The sequence below is a fragment of the Aquarana catesbeiana genome, linkage group LG01 (genome assembly GCF_042186555.1).
Source record: "Aquarana catesbeiana isolate 2022-GZ linkage group LG01, ASM4218655v1, whole genome shotgun sequence".
NCBI lineage: Eukaryota > Metazoa > Chordata > Amphibia > Anura > Ranidae > Aquarana > Aquarana catesbeiana.
Genome location: NC_133324.1, coordinates 239,656,399 through 239,673,419, shown reverse-complemented (window position 1 = coordinate 239,673,419; position 17,021 = coordinate 239,656,399). Strand labels below are relative to the sequence as shown.

The window sequence follows — 17,021 nt, the reverse complement described above, 5'->3', positions numbered from 1 at the left end:
ACCCCCGTGTTGGGGCACCTATGTAGTTCCTAAGCCTTCCCTCCTGTGTCATGCCCCCTGTCCAGGTTTTGCCCCTTGTTTTAGAGCAATTCAAACCCAGCAAACAATGGAAAATCCAGAAGCGTTTTGTAAGCTTGTTAAAGTCTGCATGCAAAAAATGCCTATCTGTTTTTTTTCTTGTTCAATGTGTTTTTTATTTTCATTTAGCAAAAGTACAAGTAAAGTGAATATGCAAGATCAGGAATAGTGATGAGCTCAGGCCTGTTGGGATCCTGGTCTGAACCTACTGAGCAAGCCCACCAAAAAGCTGTCACTGTACTGGCAAATCATCTGCTGCAGGGGCATTCCCCATAGCCTTACATATCAAAGGGGCGTGTATACATGTGACCTATATACAGCTTCTTTTCTCTGTATTAGCTGATTGCTACCAAGTATCAGTCTAAAATATAATTTCTCAAATGCTGCCAGTATGATTGGTTAATGGGTACAGGGGTCTTGAATACTAATGCCCACTTGTTCTTGGTGCACCTAAAGTGATATGCAACAGTTCTCCTCCTCTGAATCTAATAACATTTATTTTTTCTAGTTTCCAGCCTGTGTGTTTGTGATCTGTTGGTTACCCAGTGTGATGTTAACTGCTGTTGTGATCCTGACTGCACTGCTGCTGACTTCAGTGTCTTCTCTGAATGCTCGGTCTCTGTGGTCACGTAAGGTTTTTTGTTTTTTTTTTAATAAACATTTGATGTTATCAGTACGACTGTCATTTTAGTCTTTAAAGCGTTTGTAACCTTAACATTAAATTCACTTCCAGCCCCTCGCTTGTATGCAGCCATAATGCATTGTATAAGTGTTTTCTTAAATGAATGCCTTTAACTACCTTTTTTTTTTCATGTATATTCAGGCTGGTCACATGACCCCCAGACACTTTCCTACTCCGATCCAGGGCTACAGTGGGAGGGGCCAAGATCTCCCTCTGACGTCAGCTGGGGAGGTCAAATGACCACCGTGGTGGCCGCTCAGCCCCTCCCATTGTAGCCCTGGAATTGTAGAGCGGCCGAGAGTCACGTGACCGGCCTATAGATGCATGAAAAAGGTGTTTAGAAATTTCATTAAAAAAAAACCCAAAACACTAACACTGTGCATTATGGCTGAATAAAACAGAGGAGCTTGCAGTGAAATGTTTTAAAGTTTTAGTTGGGTACTAATAGCGGCAGGAGTGTGTGTGGTGGTGGTGGTGGTGGTGGTGAGAGCACAGAGCTGACAGAGAGAGGAGAGCTGCGGATGATGGAGGCGCGAAACTGACCACGGTAATCAGGGCTCAGCAGCCATGATTATCATGGTCAGGACACGGAGGGACACAGGAACTGGCAGGATCAGCCAGGTTTTTTACCGCTTGGAGGGGGCAGGTTAGTAAGCACAAGGACTGTGCTGTTTAACCTGCTATGAAGGATAGTGAGCTGGAAGCTGTAATTGCCTATTTGTTTTCTACTGTTTTGTACATTACAGCTTTGAATTCTTTTGTGTTTATGGAACATGTATGCTTGAATGTGTTCAAATAAAACTTTCTTCTGATTTCCAAAAGAAAAAAAAAAAACCTGCTATGAGGGAACAGGATCTTCTCCCCCCTTTTTATTTTCAGGGTTACAAACACTTTAATGACTGTCTTAAACTTTAGTCATTCGATATTGTTGAATATGGAGTTTGAGGGGTTCTCTTGGGTAGTAATACCCACCAATAAGCTGCAAAACACTATGGATAACTGGTACAAGACGGATCACACTTAGTATCCTCCTGCTGAAAAGGGTCAAGCAATTCTGAGCTCAGTCCAGTTTTATTTTCTTATGGAAAACAGATGATTGTTGGCTGTCACGCTGACCCTCTGGCTTCAGTAATATGCATATGAAGATGTTTGGCTTTACTATTTTCAGTTTTGGATAGACTTTTTTATAGCTGATTGGGACCCAACTGGGGAGATTTAATGTCACTTTCTGTTCCTGTGTTTCTATCATTATGACAGAAAGGTACAGACAGTAATAATCACCTGTAGAGGTGCACTGAATGACAATTTTGGTGCCGAAAATTCAGGATGCACTTGGCTGAAACCGAAAATGGCAGTTTTTGAAAAATATATGTTTTTATATATAATTGTTTTATATTCTACTTTTTAATTAATATCATGAGTATGAATTTATTGGCACCTGAAACGCAAGAAAAATGCATCCCTTTTAAATTCTATGTATGTCTTCATACTGGTCCGTTGCGCTTTTGTTGTGTTAAAAATCTTGCTTGCTGCATTTTTGCTCAAAATAACGCACCTCCCCATTGAAATGCAATGAAAACGTATCTATAACACACCCGTGTTACATTTTTGGTGTAGTTTGAGTCACATGACCTTTAAAAAAACAAACCATAAGCACAGTAATATCTTGGTAGATTCCCGGCAAAATCGTGCATGTTTTCGGTGCCATTATCAGCACCTTTTTCTCTAGCTGCAAAATGCCGAAAACACAATTTCCCCCTTCATCTTCCAGGACAGCTACTTGAGAGATGATTGGCTTCACCTGCTACAGAAAACACAAATCAGACAATTTAAAGAACCTCTCCCTCTCCCCTGACCCTCAGTTGTTTTGTATTTCCAGACCTCCAGGAGTATGCACCATTATGTTTGTATGTTTCTTTCGTTTGGTCTGGTGACTGTGGTTAGCGGAACCCCCTTGCTCAGGATACTCAGACTGGTTGTGGCCATGTCTGCAGTATTTCTGCTGTTTTTAGCAGTCTGAGAAGGGTTTCCCCTGTTTTTCTGGTGGTTACTTGTGTTAAGGAATCTTCTGCAACTTCGTCCAGCCTCCTGATCTGCCTTGGTACACTCAGAGAGCGCTTCCTCGTGTCCTTCTCACCGTTTTGGGTGTCTTGTCGTCGGAACCGGAAGGGATGTGACACACTTCCGGTTGCCGAGTCTTTTCACATGTTTGAAAAGGATCGGCTCAGGCTCACCACGCTGCTGGGGATGTATTGCTGGCTGTAAAGCAAAGGACACCTCTGAGGACGGTGCACCCGCTCAATCTGATCCAGTGGTTGCAATCGGGTCCTGTGTTACCCCTAAGGTTAATACTTCTCTGCTGTAATGATATATATCCAGGGGTAAGTGTAGTTTCTATACCTTTCTTATTGTGGTTCTTTTTCCCTCCCCGTCTTTCAGGACAGCCACATTGAGAGACCTTGGCTCCTCCTCTTCCTGGGAAACACTGCGCCAGCCCCCATAAATTTTCACCTCCCCCTGCCAGCCTCAGTTATTTGTGTTTCCCCCGTTGGGGAGCCACTGCGTAGGAACCAGGCCTAAGACAGTCAGGGAGACTGGGGGGCTATATTACTAAAGAAGTCCCTAACTAGGAGACAGGGGTCTCTGGGGCAGCGGCAGGCTACTTACTGGCCGCATCTCGTCCTCCTCCCCCACTTCGCCGAGCACTGGTGGAAGTCTGGGGGGCCCTCTTTCACAGCCACAGGGCTGTTTGCAGGAGGCATCTCTGTCCCCCCTGTACAGGCCAGGGTACAGGCCGCAGTGGAGCCGGACGGCGGGTGACGTCATTTCCGGCGGGGTGGGTGGGAGGTGGCGCGGAAGTGTGTCCTTTGACCCGCGACTTCCGGTTCGCGTGGCGCTGATAGAGGGCCGGGCACAGGCTGGAGAGGAGTTGTGAAGACTCCACAGGCCACCCACCAGCATGTCGGAAGCAGATGCTCAGACGGCGCTCAGCGATGCCAGCCTAAGCTAAGGGTACCCTGGGGAAGGGTTCCCCCTCTACCTAGGCTTTCCCTCCCCCTTATGGTTCCTGTAGTGGGGGGAGGGGAAGGAACCCCTCTAGGTGGGCAGAGGGGGGGGTGGGGGAGAGAGACCAGGTCCCTCATTTTATAGGAGGGACTTGAATCTCCCCATGGTTGTATTTCTGTGTGAGGCTTTGTGGGGATATTGATTGGTGTTTGGTTTTTCCATGTTTTTCAGAAATCTTCTGAGAAAAAAACCCCACATAGCTCTAAGAGAAAGTGTGCCTCCTGTAGGGATACCCTAGGAGAGGCTTGGAAAAAGGTCTTATGTAAAAACTGTATTGATGCTCTTGTTGCCGAAAGGACTTCTGAACAGGAGTCAGGGTTAGCGGCATCAGTCAAGGAATTATCTTCAACCTTCCAATCATTTAAGACCCTTTTTGAAGGGTTACAGGTTCCCCTTAAACTCTCACTTGCATCGCAGAATACAACCCCACGCTTAGCACAGGACTCTGCATCTTCCCACTTCCAGAGAGGAAACAAGGGAGGAACCAGACAGTGCTACCTCCGGGTCTCAGGACGACTCGGAGGAAAAGAGTAGGGAGGGGGAGTGCAGGAATCCCTCAAGGTACAAGTTGTCCCTTGATGAGGTAGAGGACCTCTTAGGCTCTGTTCACACAGGGGCAACACGATTTCAGCGCGACTTTGTACGGCGACTTCAGCGTGACTTCAGCGCGACTTTAGCAAATTACAACGCGACTTCAAGTCGCCTCCAGGCCAGGCGACTTTGGCTGTGGTCAATCACAGGATAATCAGCTCTCTGGGAGGGAGGGGTTTGCCTGGGCAAACTAAATTTTTTTTTCCCTGCAAAGTCGCTTGAATGTAGAGAGAGATCCGACTCGGAGGCGACTTCCATTGATTTCTATGGTACAGGTCGCCTACCAAGTCGGATCCAAGTAGTACAGGGAGTACGCTCTGAAGTCGGAGCGACTTCAGTAGTGTCTATTAAGACGCTCCCATTCACTGTAATGTGAATCTCTTTCTGGGGCGACTTGGGGCGACTTGAGGGCTTACAAGTCGGATCCCAAGTCGTCCTAGTGTGAACCGAGCCTTAGGGGCTATCTACACTACCCTGGGTATCCAGGAGGATAAAAAAAACCTCTCTCCATGACCAGATGTATAGGGGCTTGAAAGAACAGAAAAGTATTTCCTGTAAATGAGGTCCTAATTGAAAAGGTCAAAAAAGAATGGCAGGATCCCGAACCGAAACCCTTCTTTTCTGGGGCCCTAAAAAGAAGATTCCCTTTTTCGAACGATCCTGCCTCAATCTGGAACAAAAACCCCAGATTGGACGCAGCATTCTCGCAAGTGTCCAGACACACAGATCTGGCCTTCGAGGATCTGGGAGCTCTGACAGATACCATGGACAAGAGAATTGATTCCCTGTTAAAAAAGACCTAGGTATCAACCAACTGTAGGTAATCTGAAACCAGAGATGGCAGTCACGGTGGTGGCCCGAAACCTCGAGCACTGGCTTACACAAATCCAGGCTCATATTGAGGCAGGTACGGCAAAGGAGACTATTTTGGCGTCCTTTCCAACAATTCTAATGCCCCGTACACACGGTCGGATTTTCCGATGGAAAATGTGTGATAGGACCTTGTTGTCGGAAATTCTGACCGTGTGTAGGCTCCATCACACATTTTTCCATCGGATTTTCCGACACACAAAGTTTGAGAGCTTGCTATAAAATTTTCCGACAACAAAATCCGTTGTCGGAAATTCCGATCGTGTGTACACAAATCCGACGGACAAAGTGCCACGCATGCTCAGAATAAATAAAGAGATGAAAGCTATTGGCCACTGCCCCGTTTATAGTCCCGATGTACGTGTTTTACGTCACCGCGTTTAGAACGATCGGATTTTCCGACAACTTTGTGTGACCGTGTGTATGCAAGACAAGTTTGAGCCAACAGCCGTTGGAAAAAATCCTAGGATTTTGTTGTCGGAATGTCCGAACAAAGTCCGACCGTGTGTACGGGGCATAAGAGTTGTAGCATACATAGCGGATGCTTTGGCTCAGTCAGTGCGCATGTCAGCCAGGACTGCTGCACTTGCCAACTCGGCCAGAAGAGCTCTCTGGCTCAAAACATGGCCAGGCGACAATGCCTCAAAGGTCAAAATATGTGGCATTCCGCTGACCGGTGATCTGGTCTTCGGCCCAGGTCTAGAGACAGTATTAGACCGTACTGCCGATAAAAAGAAGGCATTCCCAGTAAAACGAAAACCCCCAAATCAACCCAAGAAGGGGTTTCGTCCACAAAAAAGAAGGCCTCCCAAGTCACAGGAAAAAAGGACTTGGAGCCAAAGGGGTAGGGGCAAAGGAAGAGCAATTTTTCGCCCTCCTGAACAGCCCAGTAAGACCCAGTGACTCAGGGGTCACAGTGGGGGGAAGATTGGGAGCCTTCCTTCCACAGTGGGAAGTAATCTCCCCCAACCAATTTATCCTCGGGATCATACGGAAGGGGTACTGTCTGGAATTTACAAAGCCCTCTCCATGTCGAAGCTTAATAACGCTTCTCCCCAGGTGTACGGCAAAAGCAGAAGCCCTCCTTGGGGCATTAAATGAACTAGAACAACAGAATGTAGTGTGCAGAGTTCCAAAAGAAGAAGGGACAGGCTTTTATTCACACGTTTTTGTGGTGAAAAAACCCTCAGGGAGCTACAGGTTAATTCTAAACCTGAAACCTCTGAACAAAGTGTCTACAAAAGATTCCGGATGGAATCGATATTCAGTCAGGGCGTTACTTCCCCAGAACTGTTACATGGTGTCACTGGATTTGAAAGACGCTTACCTCCACATCCCCATTGTGGAGGCCTTTAAAAAATTCCTGCGCCTGGCAGTAAAGGTAGAAGACAAAACTATTCACCTGCAGTTTCAGGCACTGCCATTTGGCCTGTCCTCGTCACCCCGAGTATTTACGAAGGTCATGGCAGAGGCCATGGCTTTTTTGCGAATCGGGGGGTATCAATTATTGCTTACCTAGACGATCTTCTTCTCTTCGCGCTATCCTCAGAACTAATCAGGGATCTGGAACGAACAAAGACAACCCTGAAAGGACTAGGATGGCTACTAAATCTGGAGAAATCCAGCCTTATTCCAGCTCAACAGATTTCCTATCTGGGATACCTGCTGGATTCTACTTGGCTGAGAGTTTTTCTTCCACCAGAGAAAATTCTGAAGCTAGACAAAGCAGCTGCATGCCTTCAGAGTAATCAGCAGGTACCAATACGGGTGGTCATGTCAACCCTCGGTCTGCTAACTTCTGCCATCCTGGCAGTCCAGTGGGCAGGCCTTCACTTCCGTCCTCTGCAGGCTCTGATTCTAAAAGTGTGGGACCACAGTCAGGAGTCGCTAGACACTCTGCTTTCAATTCCTCCTCGGGTCAAAAGGTCCCTCTGGTGGTGGAGGAAGCAGATCAATCTGTCACAGGGGCGCCTGTGGATCATTCCAGTGTCCAGAGTGATTACTACGGACGCAAGTGGCAGAGACTGGGGAGCACATCTGGGACCCCATACTTCTTCTCTCTCAGCAGATGGGAGAACGCGTTAGGGGTAGACGCTCTGACACAAAGTTGGCACTTCAGAGTTTACTACGCCTTCCCACCTCCGATGCTTCTGCCAGCAGTTTTAAGAAAATTCCAGGTAGAAAACACCACGCTAATTTTAGTGGCTCCGTACTGGCCCAAGAGAGCTTGGTTCTCGATCCTCGGTCAGTATGCGGCGGAACCTCCCTGGCTCCTTCCGCCCAGGAAGGATCTCCTATCGCAGGGCCCAGTTCTCTGTCCGCAGGTAGCCCGCTGGAACTTAGCTGCTTGGCTTCTGAAGAAGAGATTCTAAGAAGCAAGGGCTTTTCTGATCAACTGGTAGCCACCCTCCTTGATAGTAAAAAAGAGGAGACGAGCCAAATCTACCAAAAGGTTTGGGGGCGTTTTAGGACTTTGTGCCTAGAAAACTTTTTTAGGGTGCAGAGCCTTATAGCAGTCCTGGAGTTTCTGCACTGTGGGGCCTTAAAAGCCAGGTTTCAGCGCTTGGCGCATACCTAGAGAAATCCCTGGCCACCAACACCTGGGTGGTCAGGTTTTTCAGAGCCCTGTCAAGACAGAGACCAGTGCAGGGTCCTTCCTTCCCTAAGTGGGACCTTTCCCTGGTCTTGCAGGTTCTGACTGAACCCCCGTTCGTCCTTTAGAAGAGTGTACTCTAAAGGACCTAACTGATAAAGCATTTTTTTTGGTGGCTGTAACCACAGCCAGGAGGGTCAGTGAAATAGAGGCCCTTTCAATTAGACCCACCTTTTGTGTTATATTTTCAGATAGAGTCGTGTTTAAGACTGACCCGGCTTTTTTACCGAAGGTGGCTTCGAAGTACCATAGAAGCCAGGAAGTAATTTTGCCAACCTTTTTGTCCTAATCTTTTAGGTTAAATTTAGGTTTCATACTTTTAGACGTCAGGAGATGTATCCTACGTTATTTAGAGCTGACGAACAGTTTTAGAAAGTCAGACTCTCTCTTTATTTCTTTTTGTGGAGCAAGAAAGGGACAGAAGGCGTCTAGACACACCATTGCCAGGTGGCTCAGAATAGCTATTAGTCAGGCCTATAGGCTAGCGGGTAGAGAGGCCCCCATGGGAATTAAAGCACACTCTACTAGAGCTATGGCAGCTTCACAGGCGGAAAGAGCTGGAGCAACGCCAGAGCAAATTTTCAAAGCAGCTGTATGGCCCAGTTTCACCACATTTGTGAAACACTACAGAGTGGATCTGGTATCAGCAAGTGAGAAATCCTTTGGGCGAAAGGTATTGCAAGCTGTTGTCCCGCCCTAAGTGGTAAGTGCTCGTCTATCCTCTCAATGTGACTGTCCTGAAAGACGGGGAGGGAAAATTAAAGTTACGCTTACCGGTAACGTCTTTTTCAGTAGTCTTTCAGGACAGCCCTAGTACCCACCCGAAGTTTTGGGGGGTCTTGAAGACCTAAAAAAGGACACAATAGTAATATGTGATAGTATGTTATTATTAATGTGTTCTTGTGTCTCCCCAGCTAACCGGAGGTGCTCTAGAAAAAACTGAGGCTGGCAGGGGGAGGTGAAAATTTATGGGGGCTGGCGCAGTGTTTCCCAGAAAGAGGAGGAGCCAAGGTCTCTCAATGTGGCTGTCCTGAAAGACTACTGGAAAAGACGTTACCGGTAAGCGTAACTTTTAATTTTTTCTAGGTTGACAAGCCTGTTAAAAGAAAATGTGGAAATTGTAGATCCAAGCTTCCTGATAGTTGTTGGAGACGTGTATGTGAGACATGTATTTCTTCAGTGGCAGAGGCTGAGTCTGCTTCTAACTTAAAGGAATTGATGGTTTCCATGAAGGAAGTAGTTTCCCCCTTCCAAGCCTTTAATGATAGGTTAGCTGGGTTTGGTCCTTTCACTTCTGTAGCAGTGACACTACCCCAGGTTCATTTGTTCTCAACGAGATCTCTTCCCCCTTTATTGTTTGAGACCGTTAGTTCCTGTGCGGTCTCTGAACCAGAGGAGTGGGAGAACTCAGATTCCTCATCTGACGGGCAATCCGTGTCAGGGGTTGAGGAAACTGTTAATACGGCTAGATACCTATTCCCCGTTGAAGATATTGAAGAACTGTTGAAAGCAGTTTTCACTTCTGAACTGATTGAGCCACCACAGAAATCTCAATCGGTTCAGGATAGAATGTGTAGGGGTCTTCAGGGGCGTAAGTCTAAGTGTTTTCCAGTACACCAGTCACTTAAAGATATGGTGCTGTCAGAATGGAAAGCCTCTGAGAAAAGGTTGTTCCAGTCCAGAGGGCATAAGAGGAGATTTTCCTTTTTAGTCTGACATTAAAGAAATGTTTTTAAAGTGTCCCAGACTGGATGCTCCTATGTCTCAAGTGTCTAAAAGATCTTTCATTTGAAGATTCTGGGGTGCTTAAAGATCAGATGGATAGGAAAGCTGACATTTTGCTCCATAAGGCCTAGGAGGCTTCAGCCTTCTCTCTGGGGCCAGCCCTGGCATCCACTTGCTTAGCTAGAAATCCTAGATGTTTGGGTCCAGAGGCTAGATGACCTGCTCTCCACCAACACGCCAGTGGAAGAGATCAAAGAATCGTTCCCCCTGATTGCCAAATTGGTGGCTTTCTTGGCAGACTCGGTTAGATCAGTGGCCAAAACATCAGCTTTGATCAATTGCTCTAGACAGGCAATCTGGTTAAAATCCTGAGACGAGTATCTGACCTCCAAAAATAAACTCTGCCGTATTTCCTTTGAAGGCAAACTATTGTTGGTTCGGCTTTAGAGGAAGTACTAGCTCGGTCCTCGGAAAAGGGTAAACGATTTCCATCTCGGAAGGTTAAGCCTCAAAGTAAGAGGCCCTTTCGTAACTTTCGGGGCAAACTTAACTTCAAACCAGGGGGTTAGCAGGCAAAGAAAAAATGGTCGTTAGACAAAGCTAAAGGGTCTCTCTTTGCTCCTTCAACCCAGGCAAAAAGCTCTCAGTGATGCCAGGTCAGCGGTAGGAGAAAGGCTGACCTTTTTCAGAGAGGAATGGACAAAGGTAACAGAAAATCCTTTTGTTCTCAAGGTCATAAGAGAGGTTTTCAGGTTGGAATTCAATCTCCCTCCTTCCCAGAGGTTTTTTCTCACTCATGGGGGTTTCAGAAGAGAGAAAGTAGGGTAGCCAGGCAGAGAAATCATCAAGAAAGGCTGATATTGGTCCAGGGGGCCGGTAGATGACAGCAATTCTTAGAGAAATGGGAGAGAATAGACGAATGCAGTGTGCCTCAAAAGAGGAGAGTGTCAGAGAGGGAGGTGGGTGAAGTACCTGATAGGTGCTGCATGGGGCTAAAAGGAGTCCCACTCCACCTCCCTTCCGTCCACTTGGTCTGGGGGAGTGGGTCCAGAGAAGGCCCCCATGGGAGAGGGAAGCAGGAGAAATAGTATCTGATTCATGAAGCCAGGTTTCAGTAATGGCAAGTAGGTTAAAGGAATTTATGATAAAGAGGTCGTGAAGGGCAGTGAGTTTGTTGCAGACAGATATGCATTCCACAGGGCACAGGAAAAGGGGGGGCTGGTTTTGGAAAGAGGAATAGAGACCAAGTTCTGTGGGTTGCGGCTCCTGCCAGAGGGTGTAGGGGGATGGGAGCGTTAGGCAAAGACAGATGATGGTGGCCCAGGGTTTGGGGATATGTCACCAGAGATTAGAAGCGGGAGGGTGAGGGAGGTAATGTGGGAATGTGATTTATGTGAAGGGGCATGTCTCAGAGTACTGGAGGTTTTATCAGTATATGGATGTAGAATGAGCAAGAGTTGGTAGGAGCAGTAGTAGGGTGAGGACAGAAGGCAGGGTGATATGTATAAGCAGGGGGGTGGAGAGGGGGGGTGAAGGTAAGAGAGTTTGAGGAGAGAGGACAGGAGTGTCAGAAGCAGTGGTAGAGAGTCCATGTTACAGAGTGGAAGGAGAGCTTAATAGAGAGACAGGGTCACCTGCAGTCTGTTAGGTGCTTTCCAGTGCAGATTGCTATATTTGTTTGATTCGTGCAATCGCTGAAGTGCAGAGATTGAAGTGCATATCACTTGTAGAAAGAATCACTTAGAGATAGAAGCCTTAAGGATAAGAAGCCATTGCAATGTGCTCCCCCCTTATGGATGCTCAAATTTATACTGTTATAAGGGTGGGGTTGAAGTTCATTAATTAATCATGAGTGACTATAAGAATGCCTAACAATCAAAGTGGACTTTTTGCTTCTAAAGTCAGAATAGCAAGAGGCCAGAGGCCAAGATAAGATCAACACATAAAACTTAGGTAAGACAGTCCAGAGCAACAAAATACATCATGGTTATGCACACAGGGCAACAGAGAAGGCCACATACCAAAGACACACACACAGAGACAGCAAGCAGATCCCAATTTCATTTAACGGTGGAAGATGTGGTTGAGCTGACACATACCTGTGAGACAGAGAAGGAATGATCAGGTGAGGCAGAACTTGATGCAGAGATTGAAGTGCATATCGCTTGTAGAAAGAATCACTTAGAGATAGAAGCCTTAAGGATAGAAGCCATTGCAATGACCTGTTCATTTTTTTCGGACAATGCCACAACAGTGGCTTACCTCAACAAGTAGGGGGGTACTCAAAAGGGTTTTTGAGCAGTATATGAAGTTTGAAAAATTTAATGTACATAATGTTGTTTATCCATGCCACAAGGACATCCTGTGTAGTATAGAGGGTAGGTATATATATATATATATATATATATATATATATATATATATATATATATATATATATATGCCAGAGCTCATATTTTTATAATTGCACATTCCTTTTGAAACTTTATGTAATTTTGTATCAGTAAAATATATTTTTTATATATCTAATTGATTTATTTTGTATTGTTTGCTGCCTAAAAGCCCTTTGGGAGCTTTTTGGTTTTGTTACATAATTTGGGGCGAGCAGCACTTTTTTCGCCCATTTGGGTGGGCTTCTCCATCTATGAGATTGACCATCATTTGCTGCACTCAAAATTTTCCCCACTAGGGACATAGACCACAAATAATAACCTCAGGGTTGTTCTATGTTATACCCACTCTGTGCAAAACTAAAAAATACATTTTTAAATAGAAACTCCAGACAAATGTAAATACCTTCGTATACTTTATATTTATTCCTGTAAAAATTTGTGCAGTTATTGTAAATCCTCCTTCATACTCTAATCACCAGAGTTTACATTATTGGACACGTTTTGGGGAGAAGCAAGGCATACACAGGGCACATGTCCGAAATGAGACTTTAGTTGTAAATTAATTGCAATAAGATTTAAAGGGATGCACTGGTTGTCATGGATGGTTGAATCTATCTCTATGGCCTCTATCTCTATGGCCTCTATCTCTATGGCCTCTATCTCTATGGCCTCTATCTCTATGGCCTCTATCTCTATGGCCTCTATCTCTATGGCCTCTATCTCTATGGCCTCTATCTCTATGGCCTCTATCTCTATGGCCTCTATCTCTATGGCCTCTATCTCTATGGCCTCTATCTCTATGGCCTCTATCTCTATGGCCTCTATCTCTATGGCCTCTATCTCTATGGCCTCTATCTCTATGGCCTCTATCTCTATCGCTCTCGTTGAATAGTGCTCTAAGTAGAAACTAAGAGTCCTGGTTTCTCAAGATCCATATTTGGGCAATAAGAATTTTTTGTTTTTATATTTATGTATTTGAATTTTTCTTTAAATATTTTGATTGAGTTTGTTTAAATAAAAGCATACAATTATAAAAACATAATAAGAAGGAAGGAATCTCTGCGGCATGAGAGTATAGAGGCAAACATTACACATTGTACAATTAAAACTTCACTTTTGTGGGGAAAAGTTATAGCAAAAAATAAATAAAGTAATGTAAACTATTGGTACACAAGACATCGTATTTTCATTTTATTAAAAAAAAATTTTCCCGGGGGCGTGGCTTAGACGTACATGTGAGCAGACGTGCCTTGTATTGGCTCCGGTATCCTGATACAGTTCATCCTGTTGTGAGTGTGTATCCCTGCAGAAATTGACTGGACACTCCACTCCTGGTGTGGAGCTACCCCTACTGCGACTCCTGGTCTAAATATCCCTAAGGCAGGGATGACTAGAAGGCAGGAGGAAAACCTGCATGCCGAGCGGCAGATCCAACATGGCAGATCCCCGCTCCAGCAGCGCACAGTGAATGACTGCTGCAACTCGGCGGTGTCCATGCTGGAAAAGTATGCCCATGATCCGGGTGGCCAGAAATCTGTGCAGCAGCCACATACATCGTATGCTCAAAAGCGGCAAAAAACGGCAGCACATGGAACAACATGCAGCAGAGAAAATGGCGTTGGCAGCACTTGGAATCACAGTGGGTCCCCTTTTGTCTCCCCTCCCTCCTCCCGGAATAGCAGACCCCTTTGACCCTGAGCATAGAGAACCCTCTCTGCAAGACATCCTTACTGCAGTCCATACCTATGGCTCCTCACTCACTGAATTGTCAACAGAAGTTAGAAGTATCAAAGAAGCTACTATATACTGCAAATTAGACATGACTTGCAAAAGATCATAGAAAGGGCCACTGCTTTGGAGGGTAGGGTGAGTTCCATAGAGGATGGACTGCCTCCACTTTTGCAAGATGTTCAAATGACTGCTGCTAAAACGACAGATACGGCGGCCAGAGTGGAAGACATGGAAAACAGGCTGAGACGGAGTATTATCCACATAGTTGGCATGCCTAAAAAAGCTGAAGGGAAGAACCCTGTTGACTTCATTGTAACTTGGCTAGCTGACACAGTAAAAATAACCTTACTCCGTTTTTCTCTGTTGAAAGAGCTCACAGGGTGCCATCTCACCCACCGCCACCAGGGGGCACTGATAGATCTTTCCTGCTGAAGCTTACACTATAAAGCTAGAGATATTATCCTTCACATGGCTAGACAAAAAGCTCAGGGCTCCAAATGGTGGTTCTGTACACTTTTTTGAAAACCCCGCTATGGCTCATTGTCATGAGCGACACCTGCGAGTGGCTGCTCGAGATGATGGCCCGAGCTAGAATCATGCTTAAACCTGTCTACATATATTCTGTTTGCTCACCTTGCTAACAATGTAGCCCAAAGAGGAACACTTTGGATTTACTAGTTTATTACATTTCTTACCAGCAACTTGTGTACTTTGGCTTCACAGCACGAGGACCTAGCCCTCGCTTGTCCCCCCTCACATAGCCCTGCGGGGCACAACTGGAAGACTTTCCAATGGGAACTTCCATTTTCTTGGTTGGAAGAATGTTTGTTTTTTTTTTTTTTGTTTCTAAGTTCTGGTTGGGTGGGGTCTACCTCTGCAGATCATTTTCCTACACTACTCTACCACACGACTCTGTGCTCCAGAGTAAGACGACTGATGCCAGCCACATGGAGTGCCTCCTGCACAGGGGCCACCATGGTAAACTGCCGGGTTCCCCGGCCACAGACTGGGCCCACATTGGTCTGGGAATTTTTCAAGATATTTCTTTTTTTTTGAGTAAACAGGTAGACTCGATCCTCTCCTGGAACGTTAGAGGCTTGCATGATCCTAAAAAGAGGACTGCAGTATTTACTTTTCTCTCACACCAAGGTCCCGCTGTTATTTGCTTACAGGAGACTCATCTCACTAGTGACACTACCAATGTACTGCATATGTCCAAAATACCCTGTACAATATCGCTCTGTGCACACCAGATACTCTGGGGGGGTTAGTATATTATTTTCCAGGACTGCCTCATTCACCAAACTTGATGCCCAAATAGACTCTGGCAGATTTATTTTTCTGATGGGAATGTGGGAATCTCATGGTTGTGTAATTGCTAGTGTTTATGTGCCCCCACCTTTTACTTTGGTAGTGCTACGATGTTTTGTCTAGGTTTTTGGCAAGGCATCCCCAGCTCCCAGTGTATGTCTTAGGCGACTTTAGCAGTGCACTGGATACCTCACTTGATGTACACAAGAAATATTGCCCGCAGGGCCCCTGAACAATTATTGGCTTAGCTAAATTTATAGCCGAACTTGGGTTGATGGATCTATGGAGATGTAAGTTTTCCTCTTAAGGCCTAATTCTCCTGCAATTCATTGATCCACTCTATGCCATCACGTGTAGATTTTGCGCTGGGGAATGTCATGACTCACTGTTATGACCCTGTGGTGACATATCTGGCCAGGGGCCTATCTGACCATTCCCCAGTGCAACTTGGTTTAAATTTCCATAAGGTTAGACTACCTATCCACTGGATGTTGAACCCATTTTGGTGTCATCTATTTACTGACACTGAACACATGCAGAATCATATTAGAAACTTTTTTTTTAGTGGATAATAAGCCTTCAGCCGCATCTGGTGTGGTCTGGGATACCCTGAAGGCTTTCATTAGAGGTATGTTTATCAAAGAGATTGCCACGTTTAAAACCAAGAGTAGACAATGGGCCAAGGATGCCAGTCTAGCTGTAGATAGAGCTGAAGAAACATTCCTGCATGCCCCTACACCTAACCATGAGAGGCAATGGATAGATGCACGAAAACTTTACCGTACTATACATCAACAGCAGGCTAATAATAAGCGTTTCTGTACCTCTCAAACATATTTTGAAGAGGGTGAGAAAGCTGACCATATGCTGTCTATGATAGCCAGGTTCCAACAACCTTTCCAGATCATTCACAGCTTAGCCATATCGTCCACTCAAGTGGTTACAGACACTCCTTTCATACTGAAGGGGTTTTGTACCTCTTTCAGGATATATACCGCTCAAAGGTGTCTTACCCTGCAGCTGAGTTGTCTGACTTCCTGGATAGGATTCAACTCCTGCAGCTCCAGGGGCAAGATTAAAAAAACAATTTTAAATGCTCCTCTCACCCTTGAGGAGCTACAACTCGCACTGGCCGCGTTTTTCCAAATTCTAAGGCCCTGGGAAACGATGGCTTACCAATTGAATTATACAAAAAATTTGGAGGAATACTCCCACTGGAGTTACTCCATACACTTACCGATGCTCATTCACTAGATTCTTTGCCGAGTTCTAAGTATGAAGCAGTGGTGGTGGTGGTCCTTTTGAAACCAGGGAAAGATCCTGATGATAAACCTGAATCCTATGACCCATCTCCCTGCTGAATACGGATTAAAATTTACTGATAAAAGTCAACGCCATGAGACTCTCAAAGGCGGTGACTAAACTTGTGCACCTAGATAAATCCGGACTCATACCTAATTGATCTACGGCAAACAATCTTCGTCGCCTTTATCTGAATATGCAACTACCTACTGACAACCAGGGTCGGAGAGCTATCCTCTTGCTCGATGCCGCTAAGGCATTCGATAATGTTGAGTGAAGTTACTTTTGGCGGGTGTTGGAAAAATTCAATCTGGTGGAGATGATCATTTCATCGATCAAACTATTATATAAAGCACCAAAAGCATATATCCTAATTAATAACACCTTATCACCATTCTTTGATCTGCACAGGGGTACAAGACAGGGTTGTCCCCTGTCCTCGCCATTATTTGCGCTGGTTGTAGAGCCCCTGGCTGCAGCCATTTGAGGGAACTCTGACATGTGGGTTTAAACGAGATGAGCTAGAAGACAAATTGGCACTATACGATGAGCTCCTCTTTCTGGGCGATGTGTCTGCCTCACTGAGGAACCTTATGGAGTTCGTTAATAGATTTGGGAC

General features: G+C 45.5%; 1 protein-coding gene across 3 annotated transcripts in view; it reads left to right on the top strand.

Annotated features, from left to right (window-relative positions):
* The window catches only part of TCTN1 (tectonic family member 1), a 172,400-nt gene that overhangs the window by 1,727 nt on the left and 153,652 nt on the right, over nucleotides 1–17,021 (top strand). For all 3 annotated transcript variants that reach the window (XM_073626319.1, XM_073626311.1, XM_073626327.1), the window contains exon 2: nucleotides 587–707. In XM_073626319.1, the coding sequence (XP_073482420.1) occupies nucleotides 587–707 (121 nt within the window). The remainder of the gene's footprint in view (nucleotides 1–586; nucleotides 708–17,021) is intronic.